The sequence below is a fragment of the Centroberyx gerrardi genome, chromosome 14 (assembly GCF_048128805.1).
Source record: "Centroberyx gerrardi isolate f3 chromosome 14, fCenGer3.hap1.cur.20231027, whole genome shotgun sequence".
NCBI lineage: Eukaryota > Metazoa > Chordata > Actinopteri > Beryciformes > Berycidae > Centroberyx > Centroberyx gerrardi.
This window is the reverse complement of record NC_136010.1, coordinates 16,008,665-16,028,765: the sequence shown is the minus strand read 5'-3', so window position 1 is coordinate 16,028,765 and position 20,101 is coordinate 16,008,665. Positions and strand designations below refer to the sequence as shown.

Here is a 20,101-nt window from a genome sequence, read left to right as displayed (position 1 = left end):
GTTAGGAAACTTCTAGACAGAAAACCTCTTGTTTTCTGTCTATAAGAACACATTTAGATGGTCAAGTAAACTCGGTTTTTATCTTCAAGTACTGAAAACCACACAGATGCCATTTAGAAGAAACTAAAACCAGCATCCAGGAAACGCCCTCTTATAACCTTGAAAGAAAAAGACAGATAAACATCAACAAACAGCATGTGATTTGCTAGCAATGGACCGAAAAAAGTCCCGTACTCTCACTCTCACTCCCTGACCAAGGAGCTGATAGCACCTCTAAAACCCAGCGAGACATCATGCAATATTTATTACTGTTGCTTCCTTCATTTTTCAAATACTTTCTTAAAATGCATTTATGTCTGGTCTGTCAATTCTTTCAAACAACAATTTGTTTGGGAAGAGCAATGAAGAAAAACAAATCCAAGACACTCACAAATTAATCTAATGCATGGCATTACAGATTACAAGCCACACCAGCAAAAGTTGGGCCAACAATGTGATTAGTTTAAATATATATATATATATATATATATATATATATATGTGTAAATGCACATACGGTATGCACACACACACAAACACTCACACACACACACACGTGCTCATCACCTGCTTCGCTACAGCTTGCACACTTCAAAAGCCTTCCAAACAGCTCCTTAAAATAAACAGAGTCAACATATGCAGCTAAAATATGACCTGAGAAAACTCATCACTTTCTAAGTGTCTGTGCATCAGAGAAATGATAAGAGGGTAAGCCAGTAAGAGTGTTAAATATCATCCAGCATGAGAACATATGAGCCTCTAACTGTGCACACACACACACACACACACACAGGCACACACACTCTCACACAGAGAGTCACTGGCAGGCGAGCACATGCAGATAAGCATGATCATTTTCCAATTGCAAAGACTACACATGACGCACAATTTGAATCAAATAAAGATATTAGAGTGCATTCTTGTGACATGTGCCAGATTAAACCAACTCCAGCATGAAAAGAGGCTTCTTTTGATCAAGGACTAAGCTTTATCTCTGGTAGGGGAACTCGCCCTGTATTCAGACAACAATGCCGGCTCCAACGCCCTAACAGACATGCTTTCATGCTCGCTATACATGCAGACATGCCGAGAGACGTCAGAGCCATGCATAAAATCAAACAGACACCCACAGAGACAGCGGCGGCTTCTCAGATTGTGAGATACTTCTCTAGTGGTCGTTTTTATTTTTTTTTGTATTTGAGTATGTGTAGTCGTATCAGACAGGGAGGTGACAGGGAGGACCAGCCACCCCCACACATCAACCCCTGATCCCCTGGGCTCCGGGGCCACAGCGCCAGCCCAGCGGCCAGCGTGACTGGCCAAACACTGCACCAAACACACACACACACACTCACATGACATCAGCTCCCTGGACTCCAAGAGCCAAACACACAGACACACACACACACACACACACACACACACGCTCACACTTACACACTTTGACATTTCCTTGTCAAAAGAGCCAGTGTGCACTCTCCCTCCCACCACCATCATCACAATCAACGGTCCTTTGTAGAGGGAAAGAGAGGAGGACAAGGGCATGGGGTGGGTGGGGTGAGGTGGTGGGGGGGGGGACGAGGACTAGGGAGAAACAAAGAGAGAGAGACAGAGAGAGTGAGGTTGAGAGAAGGATAACTAAATTCTCAAAGCTACTGGAAAATGCGAGGGGAGGGGAAGAAAGGAAGACAGGCAGCCGAAGACAGAGAGAGAATCACGAGGGTAAAAAAAATGCAGTGAAGCGAGAAAGGGACTGGGATAAAGAGACGGCAGATAGATAAATAAGGAGAGGAGACAGGGAGATGACAGACAGTGAGACAGTCTGACCACACATACACACATAGGGCTCCGACCACATACACACACACACACACACACACACATACACGCTCACAGCTCTCATCAGTTCCACTCTCCCAGCTTTCAATGGCCCCTGGCTATGCCAGAGCCTCCAGAGCTGCAGCACAGCTCATCACGAAATCTCTATCTCTTCTGATCTGCTTTAATCACCAAGCAACCGACCAACACACACCACACACACACACACACACACACACACACACATGCACACATACATACACACACACACAAACAATATACAAGGATACAAACACAGCTCGACTCCACACATATTTCCCTGAGTAAAACAACAGTCGTGAAAGCCAGTGAACACAGAGCCAGAGAGCCGGTCCTGACAGAGCCACATTAATCACAGTGTACTCTCACTCGCTCACACTAACACTTCAGCCAAGTCACTCCTCACTGGGCGCTTCCAGCCTGTCACTCCCTACCCAAACTGCCCAGGCATGCACCCAGGGACCAAACAATGATGTGACTCCCCAGTCTAAAGGGTAATAAAAAGCAAATCTATTCTGCTCTGAACACTTCTACAGCATCCTACCCAACGACGTAGTCGCTGGCTGCCAAGATTTATTCAGCCGGGTGACATTTTGAAATTGAGAGTGAAGCTTTAGGTTATGAAAACCAGGAAGCGAGCCTCAGCGCTTTATTGATTCAAGTATTCAAATGATCAAAATGACAAGCAGAATTCATCTTCCTGTAGCGACGATCTGTTGTTTTATTGCCTCAAAATGAACATAACTTAAGTCAATGAGCAGATTCACTCACATAAACTTCAATCGCAGTTGAATTATGAGTTTGCGACAGTGTTTCTTTGGCTCTTATTTTGATCATTCCAGTTCTTGAATAACAACATGAGAGAAACGAAGCATTTCTGCTTGTTCTCGACCCATTACGTCAGTCAGCATGTGGCATGTGTGTGACACCAAAGCATATGATGGCTTGATTGCATTACGTGTTTTACTGGGAACAGCAGAGAGAGCAAGAGCGAGAGAGATAGATGGAGACAAAGACTTAGACGGTAAGATGGATAGATAGATAGCTGGAGAGACGGAGGGATAGAGAGAGAGAGAGAGACAGACAGACAGACAGAGACAAAGACTTAGACAGTGAGATAGATAGATAGATAGATAGATAGATGGGAAGAGAGAGGGAGAGAGAGAGACAGAGACAAAGACTTAGACAGTGAGATAGATAGATAGATAGATAGATAGATAGATAGGGAGAGAGAGAGAGAGAGAGAGAGAGAGAGAGAGAGAGAGAGAGAGAGAGAGAGAGAGAGAGAGAGCGAGAGAGAGAGAGAGAGATATTCTGTTTCTTACCTATTCTCCAGTGTGCACCAGCCACAGTGGGCGTCACCTGCTCCCAGACAGTCGCTGCAGCTCCTGTATTGGCCACATTCTGCCACTTTCACCCTCAGCAGCTACACAACACAAGAGAGAGATGAAACACACACACACACACACACACACACACACACACAACTTTAAACACTCCTAAAAAGGTACACTGCGTGAAAACAACACATATTCGACGTCCATGCAGGGCGTGAACAGAAAAATATGTACTTATCAAACATGTTATGGATCACAGCTTTCTGGTTAACATTAGCTCTTGTTATTTTCCTCATGCATGCAATAGTTCTCTGTGGCCGTGTCTCACAAGAGCTCTATCTTATCAGCGTACGTGTGAAACTGACAGGTCTATGCTTCTGAGGCAGGAAGCGCAGTGATTTTTCCTACACCAGCCAGCCGACAATCAGCTGCATTTGCTCACGTACTGTACATTGTAACTGCTAGAGGTGCAACCACATCCTCTCATAAACACTACCGTTATGAAGCATATTGGTGTGGAGCCTCGGCATGAAAACATATTGAAGGTCCCTGCACGGTGTTATCTGCGCCACAAATATGTGATTGTTCAGCTGAATTGAGGTGAGGAGGATTCATTGGATGTGAAATGAGATCTGTCGCAGCGACATTTCTGGTCTGATTACTCTATTCTGTATGTTATGATGAATGTCTCCCCATGCCTGCATGAATAACTCAGGGACAGAGAGAACCAATGATCATCAGCGGGATTCTTACATGGTGAGAGGTCATGAGATAAAGGAAGTTCCTGTCGTTGGGGTCGAAGGTCATGATGTGGTGAACTGATTCACTGGCTGGCAGCTTCAGTGACCAGTGACTGGCCAAGGTCAGGTTCATCAGGAGGGTCAGCTGCGGAGAGGAGACCAAGTATGAGACAGAGCAGAGGATACAGGGTGGAGCACAGTTGCAGAATGGTGCAGTAGAAGACAATTTATTTTTTCAATGTTTGTTTATCAAGGGAATGTTGACTGAACACGCATGATCCTTTTCCGCAACTCAAGTCACATTCATACAGTTAAACATTTCCAACATTGGGAGCTGCCCAGGACAACCGCAGTCTTCTTCTGTTGGCCACTGAAGAGGCAAAAAATAGGTGATTTGCTCAAGGGCCCCTCAACAGCAGCTGCTGAGGGAAGGGAGAGAGTTTTGTATTCGCTTCCTCCACCCAGATCTTCTCAGCTGGCCAGGGGATTCACACCTGCAACCTTAACCTCTTCTTCCCTGCCGGCCCGCCACTGGCTCCATCATTACAAATGCAGGTTGCACGGCCAAGCTTTGTTCAAACCCACAGAACTTTATTTTAAATTCTAGTCAAGATAACAAGATTTCCAAAGACACCAAACGTGTCATGCTGAATTACAGGGAAATGTGTAGAAAATGATGCACAACCATCTAGAATTTTTCCATTTGATGTAATGGTGCAGCCATAAAAACATGGCGTCTTGTATTTGAATATTTCATTCAATATAAGCAGCTAGAGCTTCAAGAAAGAGTTGGAACGAGCAGATACAGAATATGGACGTGACATTGTTGTACAGTTAGGAAAATTTTTTTTTCTAACTTTGAAGCTGCTTAAGGGGAAATTTAAGGGTAAGTAAAGTCAGGGTACAAGGGGTTAACGTCACACACACTTCTCTAACCTTGAGGCAACTGCAGCCATCGACTGATTAATGAACACTGAAGTCCTTCAGCAAGATAAATAGATTCCTAACCTGACTCAGATCACATGAAAAAGAACATAACATGAACCCAAAACTCCTATTATTTATGAAATAGCTGTATAAACAGTAGCTGCCACAGTTTTGGAAAAGTAAAATTTTTTGTCATGAATGTTTCCAGCCTTCATATTCATATCTTTCGTATATATTCAACATTCTCAAGCATATTTTAGGAGGCCTTTCATTCAAGTAGTGTGCCTAATCTTGTTCCGCCGAGCAGTGATTTATCCACACAGGCTTTCCTACAGCTCAAGATAATGAAACGGGTGACATATTCTCACGTACGCACAAACATGCGCACACACACACACACACACACACACACACACACACATAGTGCTGCATAGAAAAACAAACTCTGCTGACTGAGACTTCCTGTCACGCAGACAGTGAGAGGTCTTATTTCTGTGATTTGTCGGGGTTTCTCTTCAATGAAGACATCCTGCCATCTTGAAGAACTGGCAAACTGACCAGCGTCTGGTGACAAGCACAGGGTGAACCGCTTCTCCATCCGCTGAACACACAAACAGCCTCACACACACACACACACACACACACACACACAAGAGAAACTCATTACCACCCACTGAGAGGCACTGGTTACTGTTCAACCAGAGCTGACAGAGGCTTAGTAAACCACCTGTGATGAGAGGCATTATCTCAACCTCCACATAACACTGTCTCTTTCCTGACACCGTCCACCCACACACACACACAACACACACACACAAACACACGCACACACACGCACACACACACACACACACACACACACATAAAACAAGGAAGCAAGCGTGCTCCCTTGGCTTGCAGTCTCTATAGACAATGCAGCTGTGCTATGTCTTCACCCCACACTCAGGCAAATAAAGGCCAAACACACACACACACACACACACACACACAGAGACACACTGAGAGGCCCAGTGAGGAGTGAGTAAACAGCAGCCCACACACCTGGACGGAGTAGGAGCTGAGAGGAGCAGAGAGGAGCAGTAAGGAGAGCGAGGGCACAGTGTACCACCAGGTCAACCAACAAAACACCTGCTGTACTGGCAGGTCGCTCTGACTCTCTATTCTCTGTCTGTCTGCCTCCACATGAAAGACTCCATTCAACCAAGGAGTGCTCAGCTGCCGTTCGCTCTTTCGCTGTGTGTGTGTGTGTGTGTGTGTGTGTGTGTGTCTGCGTGTACCTGCGTGTGTAAAGGACAGAGAGAGAGAGAATGAAACAGAGGGAGGTGGCGCAGGAGTGAGACAGAATAAGAGAGAGAGGGAGATAAAGTCTGTTTGTTTACAAAATTAATCAAAGGGCCCTTTCTATTTGAGACGGTGTGAGAGAGGAATGGAGAGAGGGGACAATAAGTGATGAACTGAGAAGAGTGGGCGGACAGAGGGAGAAAAATTGGAAGAGAGCGAGTGAGATAAAGGCGGACACTGTGAGAGGCAGAAAATGGAAGTCAGCTGTAATAGGGAGGGAGAGACTTCATTAAAAAATGCATGTAATTACAAATTACTTCATTGGGGGCTCTCCTAAAGACAGTAAAAGAGGCCTAACTTAATCTCAACCGCTGTTCCCCTGTGTTCAGCCTCAGCCAAACTCACAGTCAGAATCACATTACACACACTAACAGCACCATTAACCTCTGTAACAGCTCTTCCCCCAGGGCACACACACACGAACACACGCACACACACACACACACACACACACACACACACCTATACACACAATGAAACACACGTAAAACATAAACACACAAACCATACTGCCCAAGGTCTCAAAAATACTATGTGCCCTGTGCCTGTATAAGTACTTATAAAGACACACAAACACAAGGTTGACACACAAGCTGAGAGAACACACATATAGCACATAATTATAGGGTATGCAGTCTTTTGGGTAAACACGTGAAATCACAAAACCACCCTCACTGGCCTAAAGACACAGTCAAACACCTAAAAACACAAAACAGTCAAACGTGCAATCAAGCAAACAGACCAAGTGGACAGACACACACACACACACTCAGACACACATTTGCTTACACCATCCCAACTCGATGTTGCACATCCGGTATAAACCATCCAAAAACCAATTACTGCCTGCTCAGCCCAGGCTAAAACAGTCCTCTCATCTGGAGGAGAAAACAAGGAGCTCTTTTAGGAGGCCCAAAAAACAAAACACCCTGGAGCGGAGTGGTTTTAATGTTGTAAAAGGTACCAGTCTAATGCAAAACAATAGGGTCAGAAAGCTTTCAGAGTCAGTTTTATGTTGTTCCCCCAGACAGCTGAGAAGTAGCTTGTGGCGCTGGCAGGCCGGCTGCTGCTTAGCAGGCTCAGCGAGGGGTGACTAGGAATGTGGCTGAGACAGAATTAAGGAATGCCGTTAATTGGACTTGGAGGTTTTCATAAGCTGGACCCTGTGCAGATGTTCCGAAGCTGAGGTCGCACACCGTCGACTCCAACCACCAACGCACGGCAAGACTGAGTCACGCGCCGTCAACTGATCTTGTTAAACCAGCTCTGTGGTGATCTCTCAGACAATAGCCAGGTCTGATAAACATTAGTGCACATGATTAGGACTACTTAGTGGACCTCTAATGGGCCAGGATGGGTCATGGATGAATAGAGTGAGGGGGTTGGGCGGTGACGGCATGAACACCGGGTCCCTTGCTGAGAATTGACAAGATGAAAGCAGACATTCCAGCTTGTTCACCAGGCCGAAAGTTTTTCATCAAGAGCCCAGGTTTGGTTTATTGAAAGACTCAGCAGCCACATCAGAGCAACACAAACTCTGTCAGTGTTATAGCTTTTCCTCGCTTAAGGGCTCTGTCACATTGAGAAGAGTAAATCCATTCAGTGGTGACCACTATGTACTGTAACTGTATTTTGACCTTAGGTTATGCATAGTTTTCCAACAGTACCATGCATTGTTCAAGCACTGTATGTACTGTATTGATAGTGAGAGAATTTCTGTGTTGCGTGAGTGTGTGTGTCTGCATTGTGTGAGTGTCCTTGTGTGTGTATGTGTCTCACCTTACGAAGTCGCCCATTGTTGGTGCCCAGAAAGACCACGGTGTGGTTGTGCACGTCGTCCACAGCGACCGAACTGAGGCCGGGGTATTCGAAGAGGGGTGTGGCCTTCAGGGGCCTCCGTAGGGCCAGAGGGTGCTGCAGGTGGGCCGCGCCGCAGTCCAGCTGCTCTGGCTGCAACTAAGACACGGACGAAATGAGAGAGTCAACTCCGATCAGCCTTCACATGTGAAGCACACTGACTTCGCAGATTAGAAACAGGACAGAGCAGAGCACAAACAGAAGGTATGAAGAAAGGGAAAGCTGGTAGTAATTATCCCAACCGTTCTGTTCATTCTTCTAAATCACTTTTTAGGAGACCATTAAGTCCACCGCACTGGACAAGCATAACATGGGATAAATACGGCAATGGCTGTTATCATATCTCAGTGAAAACTCGAAAAGGGTTTTACAAGGGTCTCCAACACTCGTAGGTCTCTGCCTTTGTCAAATCCTCGGTGGGAAATGATAAAACATTAGTACCACGCTTGGATGAGCACCAGCACCTATAGGGAATTCTCAGAGTATTTTAGAGCACGCAGAGGCAAAAAGGAATTAAGCACAGTGGATATTTGTAGAGTCGTTTCCCACGGGCCCTTCTGCTCCTGGCCTCCTCTCTCTTATCATAAATTGTGTCTGGCGTTCCCTCAGTGCCGGCCTTCACATGGTCTACAAAAAGATCGGATTTCACCAGTCACAGTAAACTAAAGGCCAAACTAAAGAAAGGCTTGCTTTCTTCTGTGAGGGATATGTAGGTTGGATTCCAGCAACAAAAAAAACAAAAAAACACACACAACCACTTCAAACTGTAAGCGGGTGTCTATCAGAGGAAGGCCTACGGGCCAATTGAGCTAGTATTCAGAGAACTGGTCACGGGAGACAAGACAGTCCCGGGGAGGAGGGCAACTTTGTGACCTGACAGCACAGCGGTCCCGGGACGCCCTCCCTCGACCTCCGCTCTGTCAGTCAAGCCCACCACAGTGAAAGGCTGGAATTTCACAGCATTCCTTTGTAACTGCGCAAGTCTGTGTCTTTATTATCAGGCACCATCAATATGGAGGAAGAACCTCGGGGCAACACATTGCGTGCAACGCCAAAGTTTCCGCAAGGGCAAAAATTTGGTCTGGTAGTCGAAACTGCGTGCTTAACTTCATTTTATTGCCATGATAGACTTTTGTTTCATGTCTGACCATGTGCTCATGACAAATCTATTTATTCATCCTAAATTTGTGGTTGAGTTATAGTTAGCAACGCATAATAAACAAAAATCTCTGATAAAGAAATATGTTGTTTGACATTTTATTGAAGAAGAAAGGAAACTATTGACCCTTCTCCATCTTCAGATTTGATTGGAGATAAGGAGCTTCTGGATATGAGTGGAGTCTCATCCTTCCCATAACCCCCCGTGTGGCTCTGCAGCATCTTTCCAGCTATCATGACCTCGACTCGTGACATGGGAGATTCCTTCTCTAAATCATGAGCCGCGAGGCTAAAGAGGATTATTTCTTCCGGGAACTGTCAGATACAGCAGTCATGAGCGCGGTTTTTCATTTCAGTCAGCCAGTATTTTCTCATCGACGTTGAACACTTTACGGCCTGCAGGTTTCATAAACCTAAAATGAGTAGCGCGGACTTTTTGCACTCCACTTTCATCATACCCAGCCAGGCCGCTTACACTGCAAAAAATATCCACTTACTAATTCATAAAATCTTATTTCTGTTAAAAGACGTGAAATGATCTGCCAGAGTGCGGTTAGATGATTTCACTTGTTTTTAGTGGACTGAGGGCGATCTGCCTTGTTTCAAAATATTAACAGTTTCTAGAAATTTCCTGAAACAAGTGAAACTGCTTTGGAAATAAGTGGAACTGTCTCACGCCACTGTTTTTATATTATATATTATATTTTATTAATCATATAAGACTTTAAAACTGAATATGAAACTTATGACTTGTTAAGATAATTATTTGTACAGTATAGGTGTATGGGTAAAAAAAAAGTTCTCCTAACAAGCCTAATCATAATTAAATGAAAGGAAATCAAATCAAATACAACGAAGATAATTAACTTGCTAATTGTGTTTCATTTGTATTCTATGCTATCTGAATAACATGAGATCTAATAAGGATCAGTATTAGCCCTTACCACCAGATTTCCCTTCTGAACGCAGGCCGCCCCGGAGCCCTGGATGACGCTGTCCAGCACCTGCACGTCGCTGCTGGGGGAGTTGGAGCAGTTCCTGCGGCCCTGCCGGATCTCCTCCTCGATGTCCCAAAACCTGAAGGCGCACAGAGCGGACTTTCTGTCCGCCTTGGAAAACACTCCAAACAGGTAGGACTCCGTCTTCCCTTCGTCCGTGGGGATCTCCGCGGGGTAAACGGACAGCAGCCGGTTGTAAATGTTCCCGTTAAATCCACACTGAAGAGGCATCTGGATGTAGGACTCGGTGAGCTTCCTGCTCTCCGGGCCCGAGGTGGATTTTCGGGGGGTCTCGTTATCCAGGCATATCCTGGCGAGGATGCTGTTCGGCTGGCTCTCCTTGTGGCCCATTTTTGCGTCGTTGTTGATGGCAATGTAGGAGTAAGTCTTCTGTATGAACGCGTGGACGAAGTTCAGCTTATTTTTCGTTTTGACCTCTTGTTTGATCTTGAACACATTATCCTCTGAGGGGTTGATGTCATATGTGAAAAGTCGGGATAGATCCTTGATGTTCAGAGAGCGGATGGCGATCTCCGGAGTGTTCTCAAAGCGCAGGTCCTCTTTGCTGTGGTTCTTGGGGAAAAACGGGGTACCGGCGCCCGTGTAAGTCGCCCCGACAAGAAGCCGGGTGTTGCCCCCGTGGCTCCTGAAGATGAGCCCGACGGTGGATGCGTTGGGGTGATTGGCAGCAATATTGAGCATGCTGGGGAACACAGTCTTCTCGCCCTGTGGTGGGAACTCCACCGCTATCTCCGAAATATTCTCCATCTTCCTGAGCTCGCAGAAGCCTTGGTACACGGAGCCACACACCACCACGACCCCCTGCTCCCGGTCCAGCTCCAGGAGTTTATTATAGTTGTCAGTGAGGGATTTGGGATGCTCGCACGGAGCCTGGGGCAGCTGAGGCGCATGGCACAACAGGTTGTCTTCCACCGGTCCGGTCCTCTTCTCCACCTCGATGCTCAAGGTCCCGTTCAGCTGGTAGACTGTGTTGACGGTGGCCAGGTAGACCTTTCTGGAGACCTGATCGACCACGAAGTTATTGGTCTGATTTGGAGACGCGAACGCCTGTTGGATCTGCAGCGCGCTGGCACTCCGGCGCGTCTCCAAAGCCAAGACGCCGAGGAGCAGAACAGCTATCTCTATCGAAGGAGGCATTTTTCCTTCTGACCGGCTTCCGCGTGTTCTGTGCCGAGGGGTGCATTGAGTAAAGACAAAATTGTGTGTTTGTTCCTACTGCGACAATCCGAGAGGAAAGGCTGTTTCCTGCTCAACGCCTAAACCCAGAATGACGCGATAAGCGAGTCGTGCTTCCTTTTCAGGCTGCCTCCCCTGCCCCTCTCCCTCTCTGCCCACTCTGCAGCTCACCAGCCCCGCTCCCCAATTATACATTATACTAGGCTACCATAACTTATTGCCATTTTACAGATCTACAAACAGACTACTACTAAAAATCCCTGATTCGTTAAAGTTGATTGAGGTTTGGTGGTGCGCAATTTCTGGACATCTTCATGGCCACGCAACTTGGTGATAAAACATGCAAGTCTTTTGAGTCATGTTTTGTCTGGCTTATCCAAGAAGTACGTTTATAAACAACACTACCATCAATACACACAATACAAAGTGCATTGAAAGTAAATGTAATAGCTTCTAAAGGGGCGTCAAGTCCCTGCCTCTAATATCATCCATCAAAAATAAATTATCTGGTGGAGAAATTACTGACTGACAAGTTATTATGATTTGGTCAATATGATAAATTATTAGACGTAGGCCACCAAATTCGCACAGCTTAGAGGGGACATTGGTCCTGAATCATCCCCCGATGTGATTTGTTTACATGTAGTTTCCTACTAGATTTATTGCAAGTGCATCTTAATCTAATCTATCTACAAGATCAAATATGGACGCGTTTCGACTAAGGTATGGCAGCTGCCCATACCTTGCCATATCCATCTATTCTTTCTCTATACGGCACTTGATGAATCTCCGCCCGGCGTGGTTCCGCTCATCTCAGGGTTAATGACAGGTCATCCTCCCACCTCCTGTGCTCCCCGGTCCCTTGGCTCTCAGATTAGTTCTGCAGATCCGGAGGGTTCCGTTTTGGGCACATACGGCACGGTAAGCACCGTGAAAGTGCTACCAGATGGGCACAACAGCACACCTTTCCGGTTTTTGACATTCACATTTATCCAGCAGAGATTTTGCGCGCTTTACCTCATAAATATTCAAGCGCAACACATGCGCCCCTCTCAGAAATGCACGAATATGGTTAGAAATTCTGTCTCTGGAAGGAGTAGGCTATGCTCACATCTCTGAATAGAAACGAATGGTATCTAGTAAGGAAACAACACCAAACGTGTCAGACACTGTGGATGGCTGCATAAATCTGCTTACAGGCGAGACAGATTGAGAAGTGTTATCTCTCTGAATACATGCAATAAAGCTGATGCTAAATCGCGCGCAATCACTTGTGCCTATTTACTGTCGGCTCCTCTGGGGACAAACTCTCTCTCCTCTCGGCTCCCCCATCACCACTTGCCGCTGTTAGCTGGACTGATAAGTGCGCCCCGTGTTTAGATTGGCGCACAGCCATGCGCATCAAATCTGGCCGTGTAGAAGAGCAGGAAAGTGCCCTGATAAAGCACAACATAATGACCCCCACACACACACTGCACACCGCTGTGACTGACCCTCCAACAGGCTCCTGTGTGCGTGTGTGTGTGTGTGTGTGTGTGTGTGTGTGTGTCCTAATGTCTCTGTAGGCCGTTGGGGGGATGTGTGTGTGAGGTAGGGGAGGGATAAGGTCCAGCATGGGTCAGGGCTGTCCAGCATCAGATATCACTGGCAAGGTGTGACTGAGTGCTGTGGTTTGGTTACGCTCAATCATACATGACAACCAACGGAACTAAGCTGTGTGTGTGTGTGTGTGTGTTTGTGTGTGTGTGTGTGTGTGTGTGTGTGTGTGTGTGTGTGAGTGAGTGAGTGAGTGAGTGAGTGAGTGAGTGAGAGAGAGAGAGAGAGAGAGAGAGAGAGAGAGAGAGAGAGAGAGAGAGAGAGAGTTGTAGAATCTAAACTAGTGGGACTCGGACTCTCCTGTGTTTGTAATGAAAACATTGTCCGTGGAGTTTTGGCTGTAAGGCCGTGGTTAAAGGGGCTTTCCACCCAACCTGTTTCCTTCCTGATAAGGAGTGACACCTCCTTGTGCTCAGACACCCACTTCCTTTATAACGGACCCGTCCACATTCACACACACTGACAGTAACACATGCCCCATATAACCGCTCACAGCCACGGGATGCATCAGTGAGGACAGACAAGGCAAAAGATCTCCATCTAGTGGTTACATGGTGAAACTTCAGAAGAGGTGATTTGAACCAGAAAATAGGCCTATGTGTGCGCTCGGTCCATGCTGGAGTCATTAATATCCATATGTGAATGTAAAAGGAAGCATGCATCTACAAACAGCCCCCCCACACCTTCACACACACACACACACACACACACACACACACACACACACACACACACACACACACACATTATTAAAACTTCACATAAAAGAAATAAGGACGCCACATGAGTTAGTCAGGAATGCACTTTATTTATCCCACACTTAGAAAAGGACATCAGAAGGCACTGGAGTGGTTTTTAGCACACAACCTTACATCACAGGAGTCACTGCAAGGTCAAGCTGGGGTCATAGGTCAGCTCAGTGTCAACTTCTCTGCTGCACCCTTGATGGCAAGATTGAAAAGGATTAATAAATCCACCGTTTAAAATTGCATGTTTAACCCTAAAGGAATCACATTTATCCACATTTTGAGTTGCATTGAACTCAATTCATCACCATGGATTTTATTGTCAATCATTTAGGCAGAGATGACAACGATCCTGACCTGAGCCGGTGCCTCATCTCCCAAAGAGGACTAATGTTTCAAGAGTGACAACCTCTGAAGTCTTTTATCAAAAGGTTTCTCAAGCCTCGTCCAGACCTCCGATATATTATCTAGCAGTGTGCTAAAGTGCAGCTGTACAGTTCAGTTCAAATGATCTCACTATCGGTTATCATGAAATCAGCTCCTCAGCATGAAATGCAGGGTGGACGACCTATGTGCCGGGTCATCTCGTCACGTCCTTGACCAGACGAGTGCGAGGATAAGATAGACCGGACGCTGAGCCAAGGAACTTTACTCAAGGAAGCAAGGCTGAGAAACACACATCTGAAGATTTTGAGTCAAGTTCATTTTCAGGCTGTGAATTCTGTGACAGATTTTCCCTTGCAAAAATGATGTCTCCCAAAAAAAGATAAATCCGTGACATCCAGGCAGACACATTCATGACATTATCTGAATAGAAGCGAGACTTGCTGAGCCATCTCCCCATTCTCAGCTCATTCACTCAGCTTGGACCCTCTGGGCGCTCAGGCATCCCTGGGTAGACTAAGGTTTGGCACTGGGTGATTACACCATAGAGTAGTGTACTTGCAGAAAACGCAGGACGGCCACATACTGAATACGCAGGGAGAGTGTCTGATGAGTAGCACAATATCACATACAGGCAGTGTGCATTTGACTGGCATGGCAGTGGAGACGACTTGCACTGTAGATATGAAGCAGCAGCATTCCCGTTCCAACTGAGATTGAGCTGGAGAAGCACCAGTGGTCTCTCTTTCCTAACCTGATCGGATCAAATATGGCGGGGTCGAGGCAAGTATCCTGGCAACTTCATTTTACCTGTACAATGGCCTTTGTCATTGCTTTTAAAAAGCAAAACCAGTTTCTGTCTGTTTCAGCTATTCTTGATGAAAACATGCAGGATTGTACGCATGTTGCAAAATATGGCAGATTCATTGCTTGAGAATGATGAGCAGTTCTCTGTGTGTATGCGGTGGTGCTATGGTGAGTGGTCCATCACAGCTTTTCCTTCTAAAGCTGGCCCCATTCGCTTTCAGTTCTTATGATTCACTATTACCTCCCCTACTTAACACAGTTTATTCTCTCGTTTTACTTTAAAAAAAAGAAAATAAGTAAAAAAGACGTGATCTTTTCTAGTAGAACCAGTAAGGGAAGCACAAGGAGTCTCTAGTCATCATGACACTCAACGTCATGGTCAGTCCTTCGTTTCTGAGGAAACGCAGAGCGATTTCCTCAATTTGAGAAAAGGTTCTGTGTCATCAAATTTCATCACAGCAGGAGAGGAACAACTCCCAGGAACGTTTTCAGCCATGGTTCAAGTCTACCAATCACAGCTAGGTAAGAGTTCTTTTCCTAAAAGCAATCAATCACATTATCACATTTGCATGTCTCTACAAATGGACTGGACCTTTGAGGTGAATCAGCAAACCAGTTTCCTGACTAAACTCCTCTTCGTGCAGAGTGAGAGGAGCATAATGCTACATGGTACTGAATAAAATAATGCTGAAAATAAAATCATATTATTAGAAATAATAACAATATACTTGATTAAACTCTAAAGGTAAAAACAGTATGACGCTGCATTCTGTGAGGGATAACAACAGTATAGTTCATGTCCAAAATGTAAACAGAGTCTCTTCTTTCCTAAATGAAAGTCATGAGTGTCCTCAACTTTCCTCCAGCTCTTCCTCTCTCACTATCTTGATTCCAAATCCTGTCCCATTGTGCTCAGCCGACTGGACACATTTTCAGCGCCCAGCCACACAGCCATCGTATTGGCAGTTACGTTCTTCAGGCTTCCTGCACACGACTGGAACTGTAGTTACACCGTCTAGTGTCACCAAAACAAAACATGTTCGCTTCAAGCCGGTCATCTGGGGGGCTGCAGCGCTCGGTGCGTGTACCCCGAGAGCGCGTCCCAGTTCCTCCACAGGAAGGCCAGGAGGAGGATGAGAAGTAGGGTGGAGAGGGAGCGTGAGCGCGTCTTCATCAGGGGAACCACACAGTTGGCCACAGTAGAGACAAAGACCAGTAGGACAGCCATAAGGGCCAGCAGCACATTGATGAGTTTCCCCAGGAGGGTCCTGGCCGTGGCATTTTCCAGCCCCTCCAACTGGACCACCTGCTGCTGCTGCTGCTGCAGCTCCATCTTGGAGATCCTGGTCTGACACGCCTCCAGGGCCTCCTGCAGAGGGAACACACAATACAAAATCAATCAGCAAATTTACCTTATGCAAGCATAAAGATAAAAAATGTTGATTCATAAGGAATACGCCCATAATATACTGGATATTTCATAGACCTTTACCACCCCCTGCTGCCAGGGAAGAGAAATGCAGTAAAGTGGCAACTTGAGGCTTAAAACAGGTACACATACTCACACCTAGCCCCTCATAGAGAACAGGACAGGACAAGAGTAATGTGAGTAATAAACAAGGAAATGTTATTGTTTACAATATGCACAGATACAGATGGACAGACTGGATTCTCTGTCTCATCTTCCCCTGTTTACAGTGTCAACAGGCACAATGACATAATACCTTTAACGGTCAAGAGGCTGTGTGCGTCCCTCATGCAGAACTTTCGGTTTAACTCAGATGAATACCATGAGGCTATGAGGTGTAGTCTGAACAGTGCACATTAGCTTTAATAAAGCAATAAGCCAGAGAGTCTGTGCTCCCATTAGACCTCTTGGGTTATAAAATCACTATACAACACTGCGCTGAGTGGCTTATTGCTTCTATAAAGTGGTGGCAACACATCATCGTATTGAAAAGAAAAAACTTAAATGTTCAACAACAACTTTTAATTTTTAATCAACTAGTATTAATACTGTTAATAATAATCTGCAAAGCAATATTCTCTCTGAGCAGTAGCAAAACAAAGTGGTTGCTAAGCAACACATAACTACCAGTATGAATTTTAGTTAGTGCATTAACATATTAATATGAACTGTTATGCAGTCACAGGTGTGCGTTTATCAGGTCTTGAATAGACTTGAACGTGACTCAACCAATCACAACTGAGGACCAGAACTTTGTGTAAATAGTTTGCTTTATCCTCTCAAATTCCTTATCATCCAAGAGCCACCTTGCCACACCTCTCAAGAAAGTAATGAAGTATGTTTATGTTTGGAAACTATGGCAGGTTTGGTTTTGTGACCGAAACTACATTTCTGAAATACACTGTCAATTTTATGTATAATTAGAAAATGAGAAAATCGATTTAACACAACTGAATTTTAAAGCAATTCACTATATTAATGTATTCCCAGTATGGACTGTGTGCTTGTGGACGTTAGCAGTTCCAGACAGACCTGGATGTCCCTCGCTCTCTCATAGGACTGGTAGGCGATCTTCTCCTCCATGCTGGCCAGCTCCTGTTTCAGGTTCAGGATCTCATTCTGGTGAAGTTCAGTCAGGTCATTTAGCTGCTCCTCCAGACGTTCACACCTGAACACACACGCAGAAAAAACACACGTGAGTCTCAGGCATGATTAGCTTAGACAAAGAACCACACGCAGGCATTAGTAGAAGCAGACTGAAGCTGTTTGGCCAAATGGCACCTGACTGGACTGGTGACTCGCCCTGAAGAGATTAGGACACACTTACTCATCTGCTGATCAAACCGGCCAATCACAGAGAGTCAGCAGTATGAGACTGGCCAATGGCAGACACTCAACAGCAGGAAGAGGGATCTATAGGCTACTGCTGTTTGTTTTGGCAAGCACATACAATTAGATGGGTAATATAGGCCAAGAACAGACGGGAGACTGTTTTTCTGCATGTGCGTGTGTGTGCTTATTTGCTTTTCCTGGTGAATCAAAATAAGCAGAATATATGCCATGTAGGTACTAAAAACAATATATGCAATGAAGTGTGATGGGATGTGTGAGATTGCACATGCATATGCAATTAAGTGCATGATACTAGTATAATATTTAACTTCTCATCACATTTTCTCATAATAGAGAAAGTGAGAGCAGAGAAACTCGAATATGACCTCATATTTGTTTATAATAACAACATGGCTCAGTGAAATTGTTCTGGTCATGAGACGGCTGAGACAGTCAGCAAGCTCGGACAGGCCATTCTCGGTCACAGACAGTACAGATTCAGTCATTGAGGAAGTGCTCCATTTACACAGACAGGAGCTATGAAGAACTATGATTGCTTTATGAATGATTATCCCCAGAGGGCGTGCTGAAATGAGCTCCTTAGTGGCCCTTCTGCTGCTATTATTTTGAGCTTAGAAGACAAACACTGAACCTCGTGGTCTCAGATGGACATTTTAGGAAGAAAAATGTTCATGTTTCTCTCTCCCCCTTTCCTTTGTCCCCTCCTATTACTGCCCCTCTCAATCTTTCTACCCCCTTATTGGGACATTCAGGAGGAATGTGAATATGGTTTTTTTTTTTCAAAGGGCACAGGCCAAATGCCCACCAGCACACACACAGTCAGACCAAAACAAAAACAAAGCTGCAGGCAGCAGACGTCTCTGCGAGTGCAAGAGGTGTGGAGCTGGGGCTGAAATAACTCTGAAGCTCTTTGTGTTCAGTGGACACTTGTGGTTTGTGCAGGTGCTTCTGTCACTTGCTCCCTTCATGGAGAGCTCACTTTAAATATAAACTGCTGCCTCAAAACAACAAAACTATTGTTCTATTACATGCAGTGCTGAGGCTAGTGACAGAGTTCAGTATACACTTTAAATGTTAAAGCACCTTGTTGGGCAAGGTAATGACAACAGTCCTGTTTTTTTGACAGATAAACAGAAAATAATAGGACGGCCTATGCAGTTGTACATAATGCATGCGACAATGGTACAAATGCTTTGAGAATAAGTGGAAACTAGCACACCTGTGCTAGTTCAGATGTGCATTCAGATGAGAGCGGGGTCAAGGTTTGTCTTTATCTACAGTACAGTATGCTAGCATTGATAAAAGTCCTCTTCAGCCCACATGCAGGGCGAGTGTTGCCTCGATGACATGCTACCAGATAACACAGCAATATAAATGGGCAGAGCTTGCTCAGGAGTATGCTTCCAAATATAGTGCTTCTTCCTGATAGGTTGACTTTTAGGGGATTTCTTATGCTTAACTGGTTAAGCTTTTGGATGGTATGACAAACTTTAAGGCGCTCTGCCTCTCACACAGACACTCTCTCTCACATATTCTCTTTCAAACTTTCTCTAATAGATGTGTACCTGAAGCGTTCCTCCTGCAGAGCCTGCATAATAACAGTGTAGTCTCTCTGATAGTGGCTCTTCAAGCCCTCCAGGCTTTCCTCCAGCCGTGTCTGGCCCTCCCTCAGGTCCTGCACCTCGTGTAGCAGCATGTCCAAGCTGGAGCTCTGGCTCCTCTCCAGGGTGTTGCCCTTGGAGCTGGGGGGACCGCCTGGAGCCCCTGTGGTGCTGTTGGCCCCCGCTGAGCCTGATGTAGCACTAGAGCAGTCATCCTCGCTCCCATACTTGGGACTGGACTGGAGGTGATGCCCAGCGCTGCCCAGCGAACGTCCTCCAGCCCCCGTCACCCCTTCTTCCACTGAGGGGTCATCCAAAGAGTCTTTCAGGGAGGGGATGTTGTCAGCGCTGCCGAATTTGTTGCGGATCAGCGAGGCGATCTCCCGCGGTTTGGAGACGACGGCCCCAGCGGCGGAGTGGGTGGCCTGGGAGAAGCTGGAGAAGCCCCCCTTGACGCTGTCCACCACGCCCTCGCTGAAGCCTGTGACTTTGGCTCCAACATCCTTCAGGCCCTGCTGCATGTCCCGCAGAACGTCCTTGGGCTGGCGCGGGATGCCATTGTGCTCCACCTCACGCAGCTTACGGTGGTAGTGGTCCAGCTTCCTCTGCAGCTGCTGGATGGTCTGGGCCGATTTCTGGTTCTTCTTCTCAAAGACCTGACAGTCGCAAAACAGGTTTTTATTAGCATAGGGATT

General features: G+C 45.9%; 2 protein-coding genes across 6 annotated transcripts in view; both read right to left on the bottom strand.

The window, feature by feature from the left end:
* plxnd1 (plexin D1) overlaps nt 1–11,524 on the bottom strand; it is a 56,193-nt gene extending 44,669 nt beyond the window's left edge. Inside the window, exons 1-4 of the mRNA XM_071924543.2 lie at nt 10,201–11,524; nt 8,021–8,197; nt 3,987–4,118; nt 3,222–3,322 (exon numbers count right to left, since the gene is read on the bottom strand). Of these exons, the coding sequence (XP_071780644.2) occupies nt 3,222–3,322; nt 3,987–4,118; nt 8,021–8,197; nt 10,201–11,412 (1,622 nt within the window). The 5' untranslated portion in view covers nt 11,413–11,524. The remainder of the gene's footprint in view (nt 1–3,221; nt 3,323–3,986; nt 4,119–8,020; nt 8,198–10,200) is intronic.
* Nucleotides 25–20,101, bottom strand: part of tmcc1a (transmembrane and coiled-coil domain family 1a) — a 54,500-nt gene continuing 34,423 nt past the window's right edge. For 4 of the 5 annotated variants that reach the window (XM_071924545.2, XM_071924544.2, XM_071924547.2 and 1 more), the window contains 3 exons: nt 19,371–20,062; nt 17,485–17,620; nt 13,832–16,353 (listed from right to left, as the gene is read on the bottom strand). In XM_071924545.2, coding sequence (XP_071780646.1) covers nt 16,039–16,353; nt 17,485–17,620; nt 19,371–20,062 — 1,143 coding nt within the window. In that variant the 3' untranslated portion in view covers nt 13,832–16,038. Of the gene's footprint in view, nt 40–13,831; nt 16,354–17,484; nt 17,621–19,370; nt 20,063–20,101 lie in introns of those variants that run through there. The other variant, XR_011785504.2, reaches the window with a different exon arrangement.